The sequence below is a fragment of the Phragmites australis genome, chromosome 12, assembly GCF_958298935.1.
Source record: "Phragmites australis chromosome 12, lpPhrAust1.1, whole genome shotgun sequence".
In the NCBI taxonomy this organism is placed as follows: domain Eukaryota; kingdom Viridiplantae; phylum Streptophyta; class Magnoliopsida; order Poales; family Poaceae; genus Phragmites; species Phragmites australis.
In genome coordinates this window covers 31,076-48,332 of record NC_084932.1, presented here as the reverse complement: position 1 = coordinate 48,332, position 17,257 = coordinate 31,076, and the positions used below count along the sequence as shown (strand labels likewise).

Here is a 17,257-nt window from a genome sequence, read left to right as displayed (position 1 = left end):
AAAGAAACATAAAAGATGACTCTAGGAATACATGATAAATCCAAAACTATAACTTTTTAGGGGAGTCACGAAGGATCTTGGATCTTAAGATCCCATCATGGAATAAGATGTCGTCTTTACCGTCTCCATTTCGATTCAGGGTTGTGATTACGATATCCATGACAGGATCCTCATCTCTTAAAGGGTGCGGTCAGAAAACCACCAGCAAATTAGCCACGACAACTTCAAATCCTCAATACCTTGGACAAAAGTTTTCCACGCAGCAGTCAGATTGCCTTCTAGGGTACAAATGAAAGCTACCCACGCCCATCTTGACCGGCAGCAGAACTGGAACGCACTGGTCGTGTTTTTCCCGTCAGTCGAAATAGTCAATGGATGCAAAAGGTTCCGCACTGCTGCAACCTTTCAGTACAGGTGTTAGGTTCTCGCTTGCTGCCGCTGCCGTTACCGCCTGCCGTGCATCATGCGTTCTGCTTCACTCACACGGCACACCCATGATATAATCCCTGACTGTCGTTGCCAAATGTTAGTTCACTACACAGATGCACGAATCCATCAATCCATCTTTGATTCCTTGTTATACTTTCTTCATCTAAAAAAAAATCCTTGATTCCTTGTGTACGCTTCTCTTGCACTCTGATCCATCCCACTACAAGTCGCCATGCTTCCTCCTCCTTACTTACTGTGTTGGCTTCTCTTCTGCCTGGGTTACAGCTCCCCTGCTTTCGCTGCTGTAAATGGCAGTACTCTGACGGCAGGCAAAGCCCTCGTCGGCGGTGAGAAGCTCGTCTCCAGCAATGGCAAGTTCGCAATGGGCTTCTTCCAAAAAGGCGCGAGTAAGTCCTCCGTCAACACCACCTTTCCCAACTGGTACCTAGGCATATGGTTCAACAAGATCCCCAAGTTCACTCCTGTGTGGGTTGCCAATAGAGAGAAGCCAATCACTGAGCCAGCCTTGAACCTGTCAAGACTCACAGTGTCAGGAGATGGCAATCTAGTCATCTTAAACCATGTAACGAAGTCCGTAATCTGGTCGAGCCAAATTATTAACAGAACCAAAACCAGTGGCAACACCACTGCTGTGCTCTCGGACAATGGAAACCTTGTCATACAAGATGCCTCAAACCCATCCAGAGTTTGGTGGCAGAGCTTCGAGCACCCAACCGATGTTTTCCTCCCTGGCGGGAAGATTGGCCGGAACAAGGTCACTGGTAGGACATATAGCTTTGTTTCAAATAAGAACTTGATCGACCCAGCCCCGGGCATATACTGCATGGAGATAGACCCCAGCGGTGCACAGCAATTCTTTGTTAAGCTTTGCAACACATCTATAGTGTATTTTTCCACTGGGGTTTGGAACGGCAAGTACTTTCCCTCGGTGCCGGAGATGTCAGGAAGTGCTTTTCTTACTTGCAATTTCATCGAAAACAATGAAGAGGAGTACTTCACTTACGCCCCGGTGGATGAGTCAGTGACCACAATCTGCTTGCTTGACGTCACTGGTGTTACCAAGCAGCTTCTTTGGGTTGAAGCCTTGCAAGATTGGGAAACGATATATTTCCAACCCAAAGCACCATGTGATGTTTTCTCTGTATGCGGTCCTTTTTCAGTCTGCAATGACAACGCGCTTCGACTGTGCAACTGCATGAAGGGGTTTGCCGTGAAGTCACCGGAGGACTGGGACCTGGATGAAAGGAGGGGTGGATGCTTGAGAACTGCTCCACTAGATTGCAGCAGGAACGTAAGCGCAAAAGAGTTGACTGATCAGTTTTTCCCCATATCTAGTGTCAGATTGCCCTATGATGCTCATGCCATGGAAGCTGTTGCAAGTGCACAGGAATGTATGCAGGTTTGTCTAAGTAATTGCTCTTGCACTGCATATTCGTACAGCAAAGGTGTCTGTTCAATATGGCAAGGTGAACTTCTTAATGTAAAACAGTATAATGGCACCACAGATACTAACGGAGAGGTTCTTTACCTTCGTCTTGCTGCTGAAGAGGTGCAAAGTTGGGGAAACAGTGGCCGAAGGCGAATGATCATTGGTGTTGTGGTTGGTGCAAGTGTTTTTGCTCTGGTTTTGTTGGTTCTTGTCCTGCTATCAATTATTTGGAGGAACAAGAGGAAGTTGTGTGGTCATCTAAACAGTGTCAAATATGGTGGTGGAGTTTTAGCTTTTAGATATGTTGAGTTGCAGCACGCAACTAAAAATTTCTCGGAGAAGCTCGGTGAAGGTGGTTTTGGTTCTGTATTCAAGGGGATTCTAGGTGACTCAACTACAATAGCAGTTAAAACTCTTGATGGTACACGTCAAGGAGAAAAGCAGTTCAGAGCTGAGGTCAGTACGATTGGAATGATTCAGCATGTCAATTTAGTAAAACTAATTGGTTTCTGTTGTGAAGATGATAGAAGGATGCTTGTTTATGAGCATATGAAGAACCGTTCTCTTGATGTCCATTTGTTTCGAAGAAATGGTACAATACTAAATTGGGGTACAAGGTACCACATAGCCATAGGGATTGCGAAAGGGTTGTCCTACCTGCATGAGAGTTGTCATGAATGCATCATACATTGTGATGTTAAGCCGGAAAACATACTTCTTGATGTATCATTTGTTCCTAAGATTGCAGACTTTGGGATGGCAAAACTTGTGGGGAGGGACTTTAGTCGAGTTCTGACTACGATGAGAGGAACTATAGGGTATCTCGCACCAGAGTGGATTAGTGGAGTAGCAATCACACAAAAGGTCGATATTTATAGCTATGGAATGGTACTGTTAGAAATCGTATCAGGAAGGAGGAATGCAATCGAAGAATGTACAGGTAATGGTGATCATGCTGTTTATTTTCCTGTACAAGCTGCACGTAAGCTTCATGAGGGAGATTTGGGTAGCTTGGTCGATCACCGATTACTTGGTGAGATCAACATGGAGGAGGTCGAAAGAGCTTGCAAGGTTGCATGTTGGTGCATTCAGGATAATGAATTTGATCGGCCAACGATGGGTGATGTGGTTCAGGTACTTGAGGGTCTAGTAGAGGTTGGCAGGCCCCCAGTGCCAAGGCTACTTCAAACTATATTGGAAAGCTCTGCTACATCCTGAGCGTACATCATAAAGGCAAGAGTTCATATTTGAGCAGAGCTGTGATATTTGTAAGAAAATTTTACCGTGCATGTACACTTGCCTGTCATTGACTCATATTTTAACATGCTATTTTTGAAAATTAGTATCTACTATGTACTCTGTTACTTGAGTTACTTGTGCTTGTGCATGGAGATGTATATGAATAAAAGTTTTCATTTTTATAGCTGTGATTTTTTCAAACTGTTGGGGATCATCTCCCGCCATCCCCGCACCCGAAGACAACTGCGAGGTTAGTTGGAGGTGCTGCGTGATAGCTATCGTGCAGGTTGCATCTTCTTTTCACCGGATTGGCGCATGCGAAGTGTCCGAACATCTTCTTCTCACTGGATTGGCGCATGCGAAGGCTGTCCAATCTCGATTGTCGGGCGAAGCCCCGATTCGCGTCCCGCGTCCTTCAGACCATGCGAAGACAAGATCAGGTCTTCGCCAGGAGGCGGCGAAGGCAGCTCGTCAGGAGGTCGGACGAAGAGGGCTTCGATATCCTTCGGTTGGATGACCAGCTTGACAATGGGCCCAGTTGTCCTGGGCACAGTTGTAATTATGGGATCATGCTCATTTGTACCATATTACCCCCGGATATTTTGGGAATGTAGCAGGTTAGGGGGTAATACATGTAAACCGGGCCCATGATCGCCGGGTAGGGGCTATAAATAGAGCCACAGTGTAATCGTAAAAGGTAATCAAAAAATGTTCTACTTCCAGTACACATCACTATAAGGGACCTTCGCTACCTCCACCCCCGAAGGCCCTCCTTGTCTGGGACTTTGATCCCAACAGTTGGCCTCGTCTGCGGGATCGAACCCACGAAGGCATGCCACCCAAGAAGAAAGCGAAGCCACCTGGAGGAGCGGAGGCGCTACTAGAACTCCCAGCCGCGGTCGGAACTTCGGCCGACAGAACCACTCCGGCGGTACCAGAATCAGGCAATGCCTCGGCCGGGGGGGCTTCGGTCGCACAAGAGCAGCATTGCGAAGTTGACACAGCGCCACAACAAACTGCCGATGGCCGACATGACAACGCACTTCGGGCGGACACGGAGCAAATGCCGATCATGGAGCCAATAGATCGCATTCGCTTCGATCTTCCAGAAAAAGAAGGCGAAAGAGGGCGAAGCGAAGAATGGGAGGAACTAGGCGACTTCGCGAAGTTGGAACATGATGAAGAAACAAACGAAGAACGAAATGCTAGGCTAGAAGTTGAGGAGTTGGAAAGGCAGATTGCGCACAAAAAGCGCATGTTGGATGGCCTAGCAGCGACCCGGAAAGCTGCGGAGTACCACCAGCGGGCAGACGAAGCAAGAAAAACGTTGGAAAGGATCCAGGAGGAAATCGATATACTCCAAGCTTTAGGCATGTCTCGCTAGCCGACACCACCGGGAGATTTGATACAAGCCTAGCAAGAAGTTCGACGAAGATCTTCCACGGGAGATCCTGAGTCACCCCTAGCAATGGACCTGCAAAATCAGCCATGGCCGCTAGGATTCAAAATGCCTAGAGTGGTTATGTTCGATGGAGAATCGGATCCGAGAGAATTTGTCATGAGCTTCGAGGCAGCCGTAGAGTCAGCTGGTGGAGACGGTGTAACCTTGGCGAAGGCTTTCGTATTGGCGATCAAGGGAATAGCAAGGTCGTGGTACTCCGCTCTACCCCCGGGATCCATATATTCATGGGAACAGCTACGCACTACCCTGTACAGCAACTTCCAAGGGAACCGGGCGGATAACATCACCGCAACCGACCTCTTCGTGCTGAAGCAACAACCGACAGAAACTTTACAGAGCTATATGCGCCGATTCATACACATACGTTGTCAGGCGAAGGGATTGAGCGAAGATACGATTATCGATGCCGCAATACAGGGCATCAGAGGGGGCCTTTTGGCAGGAAAGCTCACCAGAAAAAGACCCACAAGCGTCCAGGAGCTACTAAACAAGATGGAAGAATACTCAAGATCTGAACTCGATCATCTACGAAGGAAAAACGAGTTTACGGCCTCAAGAGTAAAGCATGCACCACCTAAGGAGGCAGTTGGTGGCAATCAGAGAGACAGACCTCAGCGTCCAAGAAAACCCGAAGGTCCTGATTATCCAAGCCAAAAAGAAATCAACCAGATCAACCCCGGCCCGCCCGAAGTAGTCCAAGGCTTGTGCGAAGCCTACAACTCGTCCAATAGAGGAGGCCGGGCGGGCAGGGGAAGAGGCCGTGGAGGTAGAGGAGGACGACCTTCGCATGACCCAGCAACCTTTTACTGTGAGCTGCACGGCGAAGGAGTAGGCCACCGGACTAAACATTGCCCGCAAGTCGTGGCCATGAAAGAAAGTATAGCGAAGCAGTCAGTAGATAACGGAAGGACAGTTCACCACGCAACAAGCTTCGCAAGAAGTGAAGAGTGGCAAAACCACAATCAGAACGTGGTGTTTCCAAACCAATGGCATCAAATTCCAGCACCACAATTTGTACCCGCACCTTCAGCCCAATTTGATCAAACTAGGCAACTGAACATTCGGGGCAATCTACCCCCGCCTCCGCCAAGACCTGCAATCGAGGCACCACCAGAAAGTAGCAAATCAGTTAATACCATAAACAATGGGTACAATGTGGTGCTGGCTATTTCAGGGGGGTCCAGCCAGCAAACAGAATCCAAGAGACAGCGAAAAGAATACGTACGAAGGGTTAACCACGTCGGAGTGGGACCAACGTACATCAATTCAAGATGGTCTAACATTCCCATTACATTCTCGCAAGAGGATATGAGGGTATTAGATTACCCGCACACAGATGCCCTAGTCTTTACCGTGAACATCTCGGGAAACGAAGTACACAGGATATTGATCGATGGAGGAAGTTCTGCGGACATTATCTTCGCTGATGCCTTCGATAAGATGGGGCTGCGAAGAAGTGACTTGAAACAAGCCGGGTCGCCGTTGCTAGGCTTCGGCGGAAACACAATCAACGCTCTGGGAAAATTAACAATCCCAGTGTCGTTTGGAGAACAAATGAATTTCCGCACAGAGGAAATTACCTTCGACGTGGTGGACATTAGTTACCCATACAATGCGATATTTGGGAGGGGGTTCCTCAATAAATTCGGAGCAATACCGCACCACGCTTATTTGTGCATGAAGATGCCTAGCCCAGAAGGAGTCATAAAGGTGTTGGGAGATCAGCGAGTTGCTAGGCGAATCGAAGTAGGAATAGCTCCAGGAAGAAGAAATGTCTACAACATCGCAGACCCTTCGACGGGTGCCGAAGCAGGCCATAGCAGGCAAACCATAGAGAAATGTGCGAAGGCTGCACCAGAAGGACCTACCAGAATAGTACTGCTAAATCACGAAGAAGAAGATAAGAAGATTACAATAGGGGCAGAGGCCCCGGCAGAAGATCAGCAACAACTTGTAATGTTCCTTCGCAGAAACAACGATGTCTTTGCGTGGTCCCCTAGAGACCTGCAAGGAGTGAGTCGAAGCATCATTCAGCACAAGCTAAATGTGGATCCCAAAGCGAAGCCAAGGAAACAGAGGCTTAGAAAAGCTTCGGGGGAAAGAGAAGAAGCAGCAAAGGTCGAAGTAGAAAAACTGCTCGATGCCGGAGTAATACGCGAGGTTATGCACTCGGAATGGCTAGCCAACCCAGTATTAGTAAGGAAAAGCAATGGAAAGTGGAGAATGTGAATCGATTTCACATATTTAAACAAAGCTTGCCCCAAAGATGACTTTCCACTGCCTAGAATTGACCAGCTCACAGACTCCGCAGCCGGCTGCGAGATGCTAAGCTTCCTAGATGCTTATGCTGGGTACCATCAAATATGGATGGCAAAGGAAGATGAAGACAAAACGAGTTTCAGAACCTCTTTCGGAACATACTGTTTCGTAAGATTGCCTTTTGGACTCCGAAATGCTGGAGCAACCTTTACAAGATTGGTACAGGCCGCGTTAAAGCCGTAGCTGGGACAAAATGTATTGGCCTATGTTGATGACATAGTAGTAAAAAGTACCAGGAGAAGCCAACACATCAAAGACCTCCGGGAAACCTTCGATAATCTGCGAAGAGCAGGTTTAAAATTAAACCCGGAGAAATGCGTCTTCGGAGTGCAATCCGGAAGACTCCTGGGGTTTCTAGTGTCAAAAAGAGGAATCGAAGCGGATCCTCAGAAGACACAAGCAATTTTGGATATGAAACCGCCACATGACAGAAAACAAGCCCAACGCTTGACAGGAAGACTAGCAGCATTGAACAGGTTCATTGCGAAGCCCGCCGAGCGAAGCCTACCCCTCTTCAAGGTGTTAAGAAGTTCTGACCCTTTCAAATGGGGTGCCGAGCAGCAGGCTTCCTTCGATGAGTTAAAAGTATACTTGACGAAGCTTACAGCATTGACCAGCCCGGATCCAGGCGCAGATTTGCTGTTATACATAGCGGCATCCCCATCAGCAGTCAGCGCTGTTCTCGTGCAGGAAAAACCCGAAGATAACAGGTTGCGCCAAGCACCAGTGTATTATGTATCCGAAGTACTAGCAGGCCCAAAGAAGTCATACACAGAGTTGGAAAAGGTAGCGTATGCACTAGTAATGGCATCCCGCAAGCTCCGCCACTATTTCACTTCTCACAAGATAACAGTGTCAACTTCCCTACCCCTTCGCGACATGTTCGAAAACAAAGAAGCCATCAGAAGAATAGCGAAGTGGGAAACAGAGATAGCTCCATTCATGATTGTCTTCGTGGCACGAACATCATTAAAATCGCAAGCGCTGGCAGATTTCGTGGCGGAATGGACACCTTCATCTAAGGCTTTGGATGACGAAGCAGCAGAACCTATCTGGACCACGTACTGCGACGGAGCCTGGGGAGCTGCAGGAGCAGGAGTCTCAGCAGTAATATTTTCACCTTCGGGGACGAAGCTGCGATACGCCGCCAGGTTAGAATTCCGATCCACAAACAATTCGGCAGAATACGAAGCTGTACTCCTGGCGCTTCGCAAGGTGAAGGCTTTGGGAGCTCGAAGAATACTTGTCAAAACAGACTCGAAGGTTGTAGCAAGCCAGATTCAAAAAACATTCCAGGCAAAGGAACCAGAGCTGATCAAGTACAGAGCAGCAGTGCGAAGAATGGAAAAATACTTCGTCAGATTCACGGTCAAAAGTGTATCAAGGAATGATAACAACGAAGCAGATGAGCTAGCAAAAGCGGCTTCACAGAACATGCCCATGCCTCCAGATGTCTTCTATCAGAAACTAACTGAACCGGCCCTCGATGACAGTTCCAACCAAACGCGCCTGGTCGCAACAATTGAGAGCGAAGACTGGCGTTTTCCGATAATGGCATATCTGCGGGGTCAAAGGGATATCGAAGATCAGGTCGAAGAAAAGCGCATGGCTCAGAGGGTAAGAAATTATAAAGTTATAGACGAAAATCTGTACAAAGCAGGAGTCTGCGCACCATTTTTGCGATGCATATCTCAGAAAGAAGGCCAACAACTGTTAAATGAAATTCACAGCGGGTTGTGCGGCTCACATATCGGAACAAGGGCTTTGGTAGGAAAAGCATACAGACAGGGCTTTTATTGGCCAACGGCTGTAAGTGATGCGGACCAGCTGGTAAGAAGTTGCCAACAGTGCCAATTCTGGGCAAAGGGATCAAACAGGCCGACAACGAAGACACAACTTATTCCGCCGATCTGGCCATTACGGCGATGGGGAATCGATATTGTCGGGCAGCTACCGCCAGCCCCAGGAAATTTGCGCTATGCGGTGGTGGCGGTAGAGTACTTTTCAAAATGGGTAGAAGCAATGCCACTTGTGAGCATAACGTCAAAAAACATACAAAAATTCCTATGGCAGAATATTGTGTGTCGCTTCGGGGTTCCCAGCGAAGTAACCGTGGATAATAGTACTTAGTTCGATAGCGCGGGGTTTAGAGATTTCTGTAATGGTCTGGGCATAAAATTAATGTTTGCATCAGTTTACCACCCACAATCTAATGGCACAGTTGAGAGAGCAAATGGCATCATCTTCGCAGGGGTTGCGAAGCGTCTTCAAGGATTGCCAAAAGGAAAGTGGGTCGAAGAATTGCCCAAGGTACTATGGTCATTGAGAACAACGGTTGCAAGACCAACAGGATACACGCCATTTCGCCTACTATTTGGCAAAGAGGCCATGACCCCAAAGGAATGCAAAATGAAATCATTCAGGGTCGGGAATGAACTAGAACAATACGAGGAATTTTCATCGAAAGATGCCCTCAAAGAAGTAAGATTGCAAGCCGCAAAAAACCTGGCCACCTACCAAAAAGAGACAAGAAAATGGAGAGATAGGAATGTATCCGAAAAGACCTTCGCACCCGGAGACTTGGTGTTGCGAAGATTTGGTACAGCAGCATCGTTTGGCAAACTTTAGAGTAAATGGGATGGCCCCTTCATAGTTAAAAGATCTCTGAGACCTGGTTCTTATCATCTAGCCAATATGGAAGGTGAAGAGCTTCCACACACCTGGAATGCAGACAACCTTCGCAAGTTCTACGCCTGAAGATCAGCAACTAGAGTACGAGACTCCAATGTAATTTTTAATTTTAGTAGTAGTTCTTGTAATCGCATTGTAAGGGTACTGCACTCTTTTCCTCACAGGGGGACCCCTTCGCCAGGGGGTGAGGTTTTTAACGAGGCAGGAACCCATGTAAACAATGATAGTGTCACCCCCAAAAAAACAAAAATGTTGCTTGTCTTGAGTAGTAGTACTTTTCGTCGAAGTGCGCCAGCCTAAAGAGATTGGCGCACCAATCGACGACTAGAACGCGGTGCGAAGTGTAGGCAAGCAAGCGTACACTTGCGACCTTCGCGGAATTATAAAAACCGCCAGGGGGCTAAGAGTGTCTGCCCCCGCACCGAAGGGAAAAATAAACCTTCGCGATAGAAAAAACGAAGTATCGCCGAGCCAAAGAAATGGCAACGAACTTCGCCGAAAGTCGGGGGCTAAGAGTGCCTGCCCCCGCACCGAAGGGAAAAACAAACCTTCGCGATAGAAAAAACGAAGTATCACCGAGCCAAAGAAATGGCAACGAACTTCGCCGAAAGTCGGAGGCTAAGAGTGCCTGCCCCCGCACCGAAGGGAAAAACAAACCTTCGCGATAGAAAAAATGAAGTATCGCCGAGCCAAATAAATGGCAACGAACTTCGCCGAAAGTCGGGGGCTAAGAGTGCCTGCCCCAGCACCGAAGGGAAAAACAAACCTTCGCGATAGAAAAAACGAAGTATCGCCGAGCCAAAGAAATGGCAACGAACTTCGCCGAAAGTCGGGGGCTAAGAGTGCCTGCCCCCGCACCGAAGGGGAAAACAAACCTTTGGGACAAAAAACGAAGTGTCCCTAAGCCAACAAAAAGGCATCGCACTTCGTCAAGGGCAGGGGGCTAGGAGTGCCTGCCCAAAAATCAACCGTCCAATGAGTTGAAGCCAAAAACCTTCAAAGCTAGACGTCAGAGGCCAAGATCACTTGCCCCACAGGCCGAAGTTACCTGCGAGTAAAAGTCGGGGGGGGGGGGGGGGACGGCGTTTCGCAAAAATAACAATGATAATAAGAAAAATATCAGCCCAGTACAATCGCAGGAAACTACGGTGAAAATCGAGGGATGGCCTTCGTCAAGAAAGTCTAACCCGAAGAATCCAACAAAGGTTCAGAGCGCATCGCACCAAAAAAAAAGCTTCGCGCGTCATGCCGGTAAAGGTGTAACAAAAGAACAAATCACAACACAAACCCAATTTATTCCGCATCAAAATCAACATCTGGATCAACAAAATCCTTATACAAACGACTAAAAGAAAATTAATAATCGATGCCTTCGCTGGCATGGAAACGCGACGATGGGGCCGAATGGGCCCCAACTTGATTACAATAAGACGGCGACATAGGAGTTTCGCCATCACTACCACTTCGCCTAGCTACTTGCGAAGAGGGACCACGCCGATAGCACAATTGGGGTCTGTGTGAAAATGGCTCCTCGTCTTGAGGTTCAATCTTCGGCTCAACGAGCACCGATGTGCCGTCAACGTCCCCTCTCGCCGCGCGGCGCAAATTTCGTTCAGCTCGTCGACTAACTAGCGTCGAAGGACTAACAGATTTCCAAAACGCTTTTGTCCTAGCATTCATATCGTCATACGATCTACACTTCGCATGCCAGTACCGCTCCAAATCGATATTAGCATGGCGTCGGTGAAATGATTCCCAGCAGGACCAGGACACATAAAAATTATCCCTCATCATAGTCAAAGGCACAGCTTCTTCGGCTACCTGCGCAGTGTCCGAAGCAAGGACCTGCGCAGGGAGCGCAAAAAGGTCAATAACACTTCGATATGAATATATAATGTATTACACAACCAGTGTGCCACATCGCTAATTACAAAAACAAAAGCAAAAACAACACGACCCTTCGCGCCAATTCATCCCACCTTCCCAGTATCTTCGGCTGCCATAGTCGTTGGTTTCGACGAGGTGTCATCCCTCGCCTTGGCCTAACAAAAATTCAATAATAGTAAATACATTATTGCCACATATAACCACTTTCATAACCTTCGACAAGAGAAAACGAAAGTTAAGTAGCCGTACCCTCTGCCGGTTCAATTCGGCCTCTCGAAGAGCGAGCTCGCGGCCATGCTTGCACCAGTAATTGGTGGTAAATGATCAAGCAGTGCTCTTCGATGCTTTTGTAATGGCCGAAGTTGACAGATCCGAAGGATACTGGAAGGAAGGTCGTTGGAGAGCAGTGTGATGGTCGCAACCCGTCATCTCCACAGATTGCACGAGACTTCGGGCGGCAACCATGGCGCAGAAGTCGCCGTAAAGTTGTGCAGCTGGAAGAAGGCTACTACTGGTCTCATTGATCCAACCGATAAGCCCACCCAGTCCGACGAGTTCAAGTGATGGGGGAGTCACCGAGGCGCCTATACCTTCGAAGGTACGGCTGATTGCTTCGCAAGCGGCAACCACCTTTGGCTCAAGCTCCCCAATGACATTAAGGGCATCGTCATTGTAAGCCTTCGCTTCGCTTAGTTCAATCTGCAGCCGCTCAGCTTTCTCTTTCTCCGACGCGCAAAGTGCTTGCAATTCGCAAACTTGTGCTTCGGAGGACTGCAGATTCTGCCGAAGGCAATTCACTTCGCTGTCCGCGATCCCCTTCGCCGAGCGAAGGGCGTCGACCTCCATTTCAAGCCGTTCCAATCGTAACTCTGCATCCTTCGCACGCCGCGACATCTCGCGCTTCTGGCCCTAAGCTTTTTCCGCCCGTTTTTGTAGCAAGTCAATCTGGGCCTGAGTGCCTCAGGCACGGGCTTCGGACTTTTCTGCTTGCTTACGTTGAGCTCGGGAGAGAAGCAAAACCTGAAATGTCAAATACAAGTTAGTAAAATACCAAGTTTTCTTTCTATCAATGTAAGAAAATATTCGATATACCTTCGTTATAGCCACGTCGGATGCATCGATCAATTCGCTTGAAGACTTTTGAGCAAGCGGGATTTCAAGCTCAGGAAGAACGAAGGTTCCAAAAATCTTTTTCGCATCGCTGACCTCCCCGACACTCGGTTCAAAGGCGGCGGGCCGCAAAGCCTCGGGCGCAACGACCTTCGCGTCAAGCAGCCCGCCGAGCCCCATCAAACCCTTCCCTCTGCGGCGGGGCGCACTTGGCTTGGAATCTTCGGTCTCAAAAGATGAGTTCGAAGGTGAGGAAGGCGACGAGTACGCCGCCACCTCTACGTCATCGCCACCTTCGGCCACAGGCTCCTCTGGAACACCGGGCTCGGATACTGCACCCGTCTCCATCAATTCTTCATCGTCGCTCAGAATCAACGTTGAAAGATCGACGCGCGAGCAAAACAGGGATTTCGGCGCCTAGGCCTCCTGCGCTCCTTCGGAACTCTCCCGACGGGTCATGTCGCGCGAAGCAGCGGAGCCCTCTGGAGACGTTTCTGCATGAGACTCGGGCGCGGCTTCGCGTGGTTTTGTACGGAGGGCAACAATTTTTTTGGTACGGCCCGCTTTTGGCGATCGCTCTGAGAGCTTCCTCTTCGTCGGAGGGCCAGCATCGGGTTCTTCACCCGCTTCTGCTGCTGGGGATCCTCCCGCATTACTTTGCAGCACAGCGGCAATCTTCGGCCGTTCATCATACGACAGACCACGATAGTCGAAGATTCTGTTCAACCTACGGTTAAGTCCCTGGTCGGCGCACAGTTGCGCTTCGCCGGGAGTAATCTTGCCGACTAGCATCACAGCCTTCGCCTCCACTTCGGCGACTGACAAATCTAATATATATATATATATATATATATATATATATATATTAATTAACAACTGTTAGACGAGAAGATTTAAATTAAGTAAGAATGCACGGCCAAGAGGGTACCTGCGAAGCCTTCCACAATAGGATGAGGACGGCAAAGCCCTTCGGGCCCTTTCTCCCCGAAGGCCGGAATAGCCCAGCCATGGCTAAGAGGCCAGACCCCGACCGCAAAAACTCCTCCACCAAATCACGAGTTGAGAGATGCTTCGCACACCGGGCGAAGGCTTCAAGCGCGGTTTGCTGCGATGGTTTCAACCGCACATCTGGTGCACGGTTTCCCTTGACCTCTTCGCATTTCGATACAAGGTAGTCTTCGGCTTCCACCTTGTGGTAAAACCACCATTGAGTCCAATCGCTGGGCCACTTATTCTTGTATACTACCACGGGAGTAGACAGGCCGGCGCGATAGGCGAAGTTTAGACAACCGTAGTGTGCTTCGCTCTGGACCCCGCGGACAAAGACCAGCTTTGGTTGATGGTGCAGACGGTGCGTGGCGGAGAAGGCCCTTGTGGAAGCCTTAACCCCCTCCGATCGAGCGGCCCAGGCGAAAAGACTCATTCTGACTATGACGTTAGGCGTCAGCTGATGCAAATATACCTCGAAGAGTTTTAACACCTTGATTACCATTTCGTCATAGGGAAGCCGAAGGCCAGCCCTAAAATAATGCACAAACACGATAGCTTCATCGTCAGCAGGCTCCGGTGTCTCTTGTTTCCTGGGAAGCCGGACCTTCGAGACACCACTAATCAGCCCTTCCCTGACAAGGCCAGCTAGAACTTCACCATCTACCTTGGACTGTCCAATCCAGTAAGTCTTCGGTCGGGACGACCTGTGTTTCGGTGCCATCTAGTTCAAGGAAATCCTCCTGCAGCGCGAAGGCAATCGGGGGCTTCGTCTAGAGCATCCGAAGAACTGTAACTTACTTCGTACGAGAACGACAACTTTAAACGAGGGCACGGTAAAAAAAATTTTGACAGCATCTGGAATTTATAGGGGGAGTCGGGCGTGATTACAACTTCCAGCATCGAAAATTGAACCAACACCGGAAACCATGCTCGGATAACTACCATGAACATTAAATGCAGGTAGTTATAGCTATCGTTGCGGCCGCGAACAAAAAAAAACACACAAAACAAATAAATTTTTTAACAGCATGCATTGGATCCAACTAACTTCGACAGGCCGAAGGGGGACGGCGTTTAGATATCTCGAAGACTACAGGCTCGGCCTATCGAAGATAAATCTTGCCAGTAGGGGGCTACTGTTGGGGATCATCTCCCGCCATCCCCGCACCCGAAGACAACTGTGAGGTTAGTTGGAGGTGCTGCGTGATAGCTGTCGTGCAGGTTGCATCTTCTTTTCACCGGATTGGCACATGCGAAGTGTCCGAGCATCTTCTTCTCACCGGATTGGCGCCTGCGAAGGCTGTCCAATCTCGATTGTCAGGCGAAGCCCTGATTCGCATCCCGCGTCCTTCGGACCATGCGAAGACAAGACCAGGTCTTCGCCAGGAGGCGGCGAATGCAGCTCGTCAGGAGGTCGGACGAAGAGGGCTTCTGTCGGAGGATGAACTCCTGTCGCAGGGATCCCGAGAGACCCCTTTTTAGAGATTCGGCCGGGGGGATGATCCTGAACGAGCTTGTTTGGGAAATAAGCGGGAACGGAAATAAATGTAGTGGCTGGTGGGAGATGATCGTCCTAGTGCAAGAAAGATGGGTGCACCGGGGTTTAGACAGGTTCGGGCCGCACGGAGGCGTAACACCCTACTCCTGTGTGTGTGTTATATCTCTCCTTGGAGGGAATTCTTCAAGGATGTATCTGTTACAGGGGTGAGTTACCTACAGAGAGCTTGAGGCTCTCGTGCTCTAGCTTGGCTTTAGCTTGTTTGTGATGTTCTTCGCCTTTTGATCTGGGCTTCCTTGCCTTGTTTTCCTTGTTTTCCCGTCTGTCTGCCGAGAGCTCTCCCTTTCCTGAGTTCTCCATCCCTTCCTTTTATAGGCGCGCCGACCTTGACTTATCCAGAATGGGAAAGAGGGGGCGCAAATACCAAGACACCACGGAGAAAGGCGTCATCATTCTGTCTTGGCGAAGTGACAGGGGCGGTGGAAAAATGCGGCGCGCATCCGACCACCAGCCACTGTGGATGCCCTCCGGCGCCATTAAGGGGGCCCACCGGGCAGCCTCAGAGGTGCCCGGTGCGCCCACCCTGTCTTGTTCTTCTGCCAGGGCAGGGTGGCAGGCGGAGCGCTTCCATTCTGGCAACGTTATCCCGAGGCATCCAGATGAAACGGGACGGGACCCGTGCATTTAATGGACCCACACCCCCCTGCCAGTGCATGGCAGGGTCTGACACTGGGGCGTGGGCAGCTGAGAATATCAGGATGTCAGGATGTCAGGCCGCGCGTGCCTATTAAATGCTGCATTGGGCCTTTGACTGGCTGACACCCCGACGATGGGACCCTTCGGGTCGTCGAATGATCTTGCGCGAACCTTCGGGGAATCGAGTCCTCGGGGGCCGCCACGCGCAGCCCCGAGCACTCTCTCCCGAGCACTTCGGTGGGACCTTCGGGGAACCGAGTCCTCGGGGGCTGCCACGTGCAGCCCCGAGCACTCTCTCCCGAGCACTTCGGTGTGACCTTCGGGGAACCGAGTCCTCGGGGGCTGCCACGTGCAGCCCCGAGCACTCTCTCCCGCGCACTTCGGTGGGACCTTCAGGGAACCGAATCCTCGGGGGCTGCCACGTGCAGCCCCGAGCACTCTCTCCCGAGCACTTCGGTGGGACCTTCGGGGAACCGATTCCTCGGGGGCTGCCACGTGCAGCCCCGAGCACTCTCTCCCGAGCACTTCGGTGGGACCTTCGGGGAACCGAGTCCTCGGGGGCTGCCACGTGCAGCCCCGAGCACTCTCTCCCGAGCACTTGGGTGAGACCTTCGGGGAACCGAGTCCTCGGGGGCTGCCACGTGCAGCCCCGAGCACTCTCTCCCGAGCACTTGGGTGAGACCTTCGGGGAACCGAGTCCTCGGGGGCTGCCACGTGCTTAGAGGGCGAGGCTGACGCGGCGGCGGCGGCCATGGCGACCAGGGCGGAGCAGAACGCGAAGCATGAGGCAGAACTGGCCGCCCGCGAACGCGCTTTGTCCGAGATGGTGGCCAAGACGAAGCAAGCTGCCTCCCCCGCAGCAGTTGGCGGTTCTTCCGGTCCGGTCGGGAACCAGGGACTCGAGGCGCAGCTGCGGGCCGCCAAGGAGAAGCTCGAGACCGCCTTTGTCTCGCGGGTCAACCTTGAGCATATGCTGGAAGACATACTCCGGCGGATGCGGCGGGCCGTAGAGAAGGGTGGTCTCAGACGACTCGTTGAAGGCGAGAAGGGTGACGGCCCCACACGACAAGTGTTGGGGCTGCAGCAGGTCTGCGAGCGCCTCGAGGCCCTGCCTTGGGCAGTCCAGGAACTCGCCGCCCGGGAGGGACGTGGCTTGGCACATGCAGTGGCCGAGCACGTTCTGGCCTGCTACCGAAGCAGGGACCCAAACTTCCCGCTGGAGCCGGCGCGGGAGGGAGTGGTCGAGGCTGAGGGAGAGGCCGCCCGGGTAGTGGTCCGGAGTACCGCCGCCGTGGTGGCGGCCGGCTTCAGGCGAGAGGTGCCGCCGCCGCCAGCCCCCGGGGACGACTCAGAGGATTCAGCCGACGCCTCTGCTGCCGACTAGATCTTTTGTAGTCTTTTTTTTCTTTTGTTGTCTTGATGAATGTAGATGTAGGAGTGAACCCTTAGAAAAAAGCCTTGTATATATCCTGTGAATATTAATGGC

General features: G+C 50.6%; 1 protein-coding gene across 1 annotated transcript; it reads left to right on the top strand.

Annotated features, from left to right (window-relative positions):
• Nucleotides 1–553: 553 nt before the first annotated feature.
• LOC133886222 (G-type lectin S-receptor-like serine/threonine-protein kinase At2g19130) lies at nucleotides 554–3,224 on the top strand. The gene has a single exon (XM_062325949.1). It carries the CDS (start codon nucleotides 662–664, stop codon nucleotides 3,095–3,097), a length of 2,436 nt encoding a protein of 811 aa, XP_062181933.1. The 5' UTR covers nucleotides 554–661; the 3' UTR covers nucleotides 3,098–3,224.
• The last annotated feature ends 14,033 nt before the right edge of the window (nucleotides 3,225–17,257 follow it).

Bases quoted from the DNA above. Each gene is read 5' to 3' on its own strand.
- LOC133886222 (XM_062325949.1), top strand. From the start codon at position 662: ATGCTTCCTCCTCCTTACTTACTGTGTTGGCTTCTCTTCTGCCTGGGT.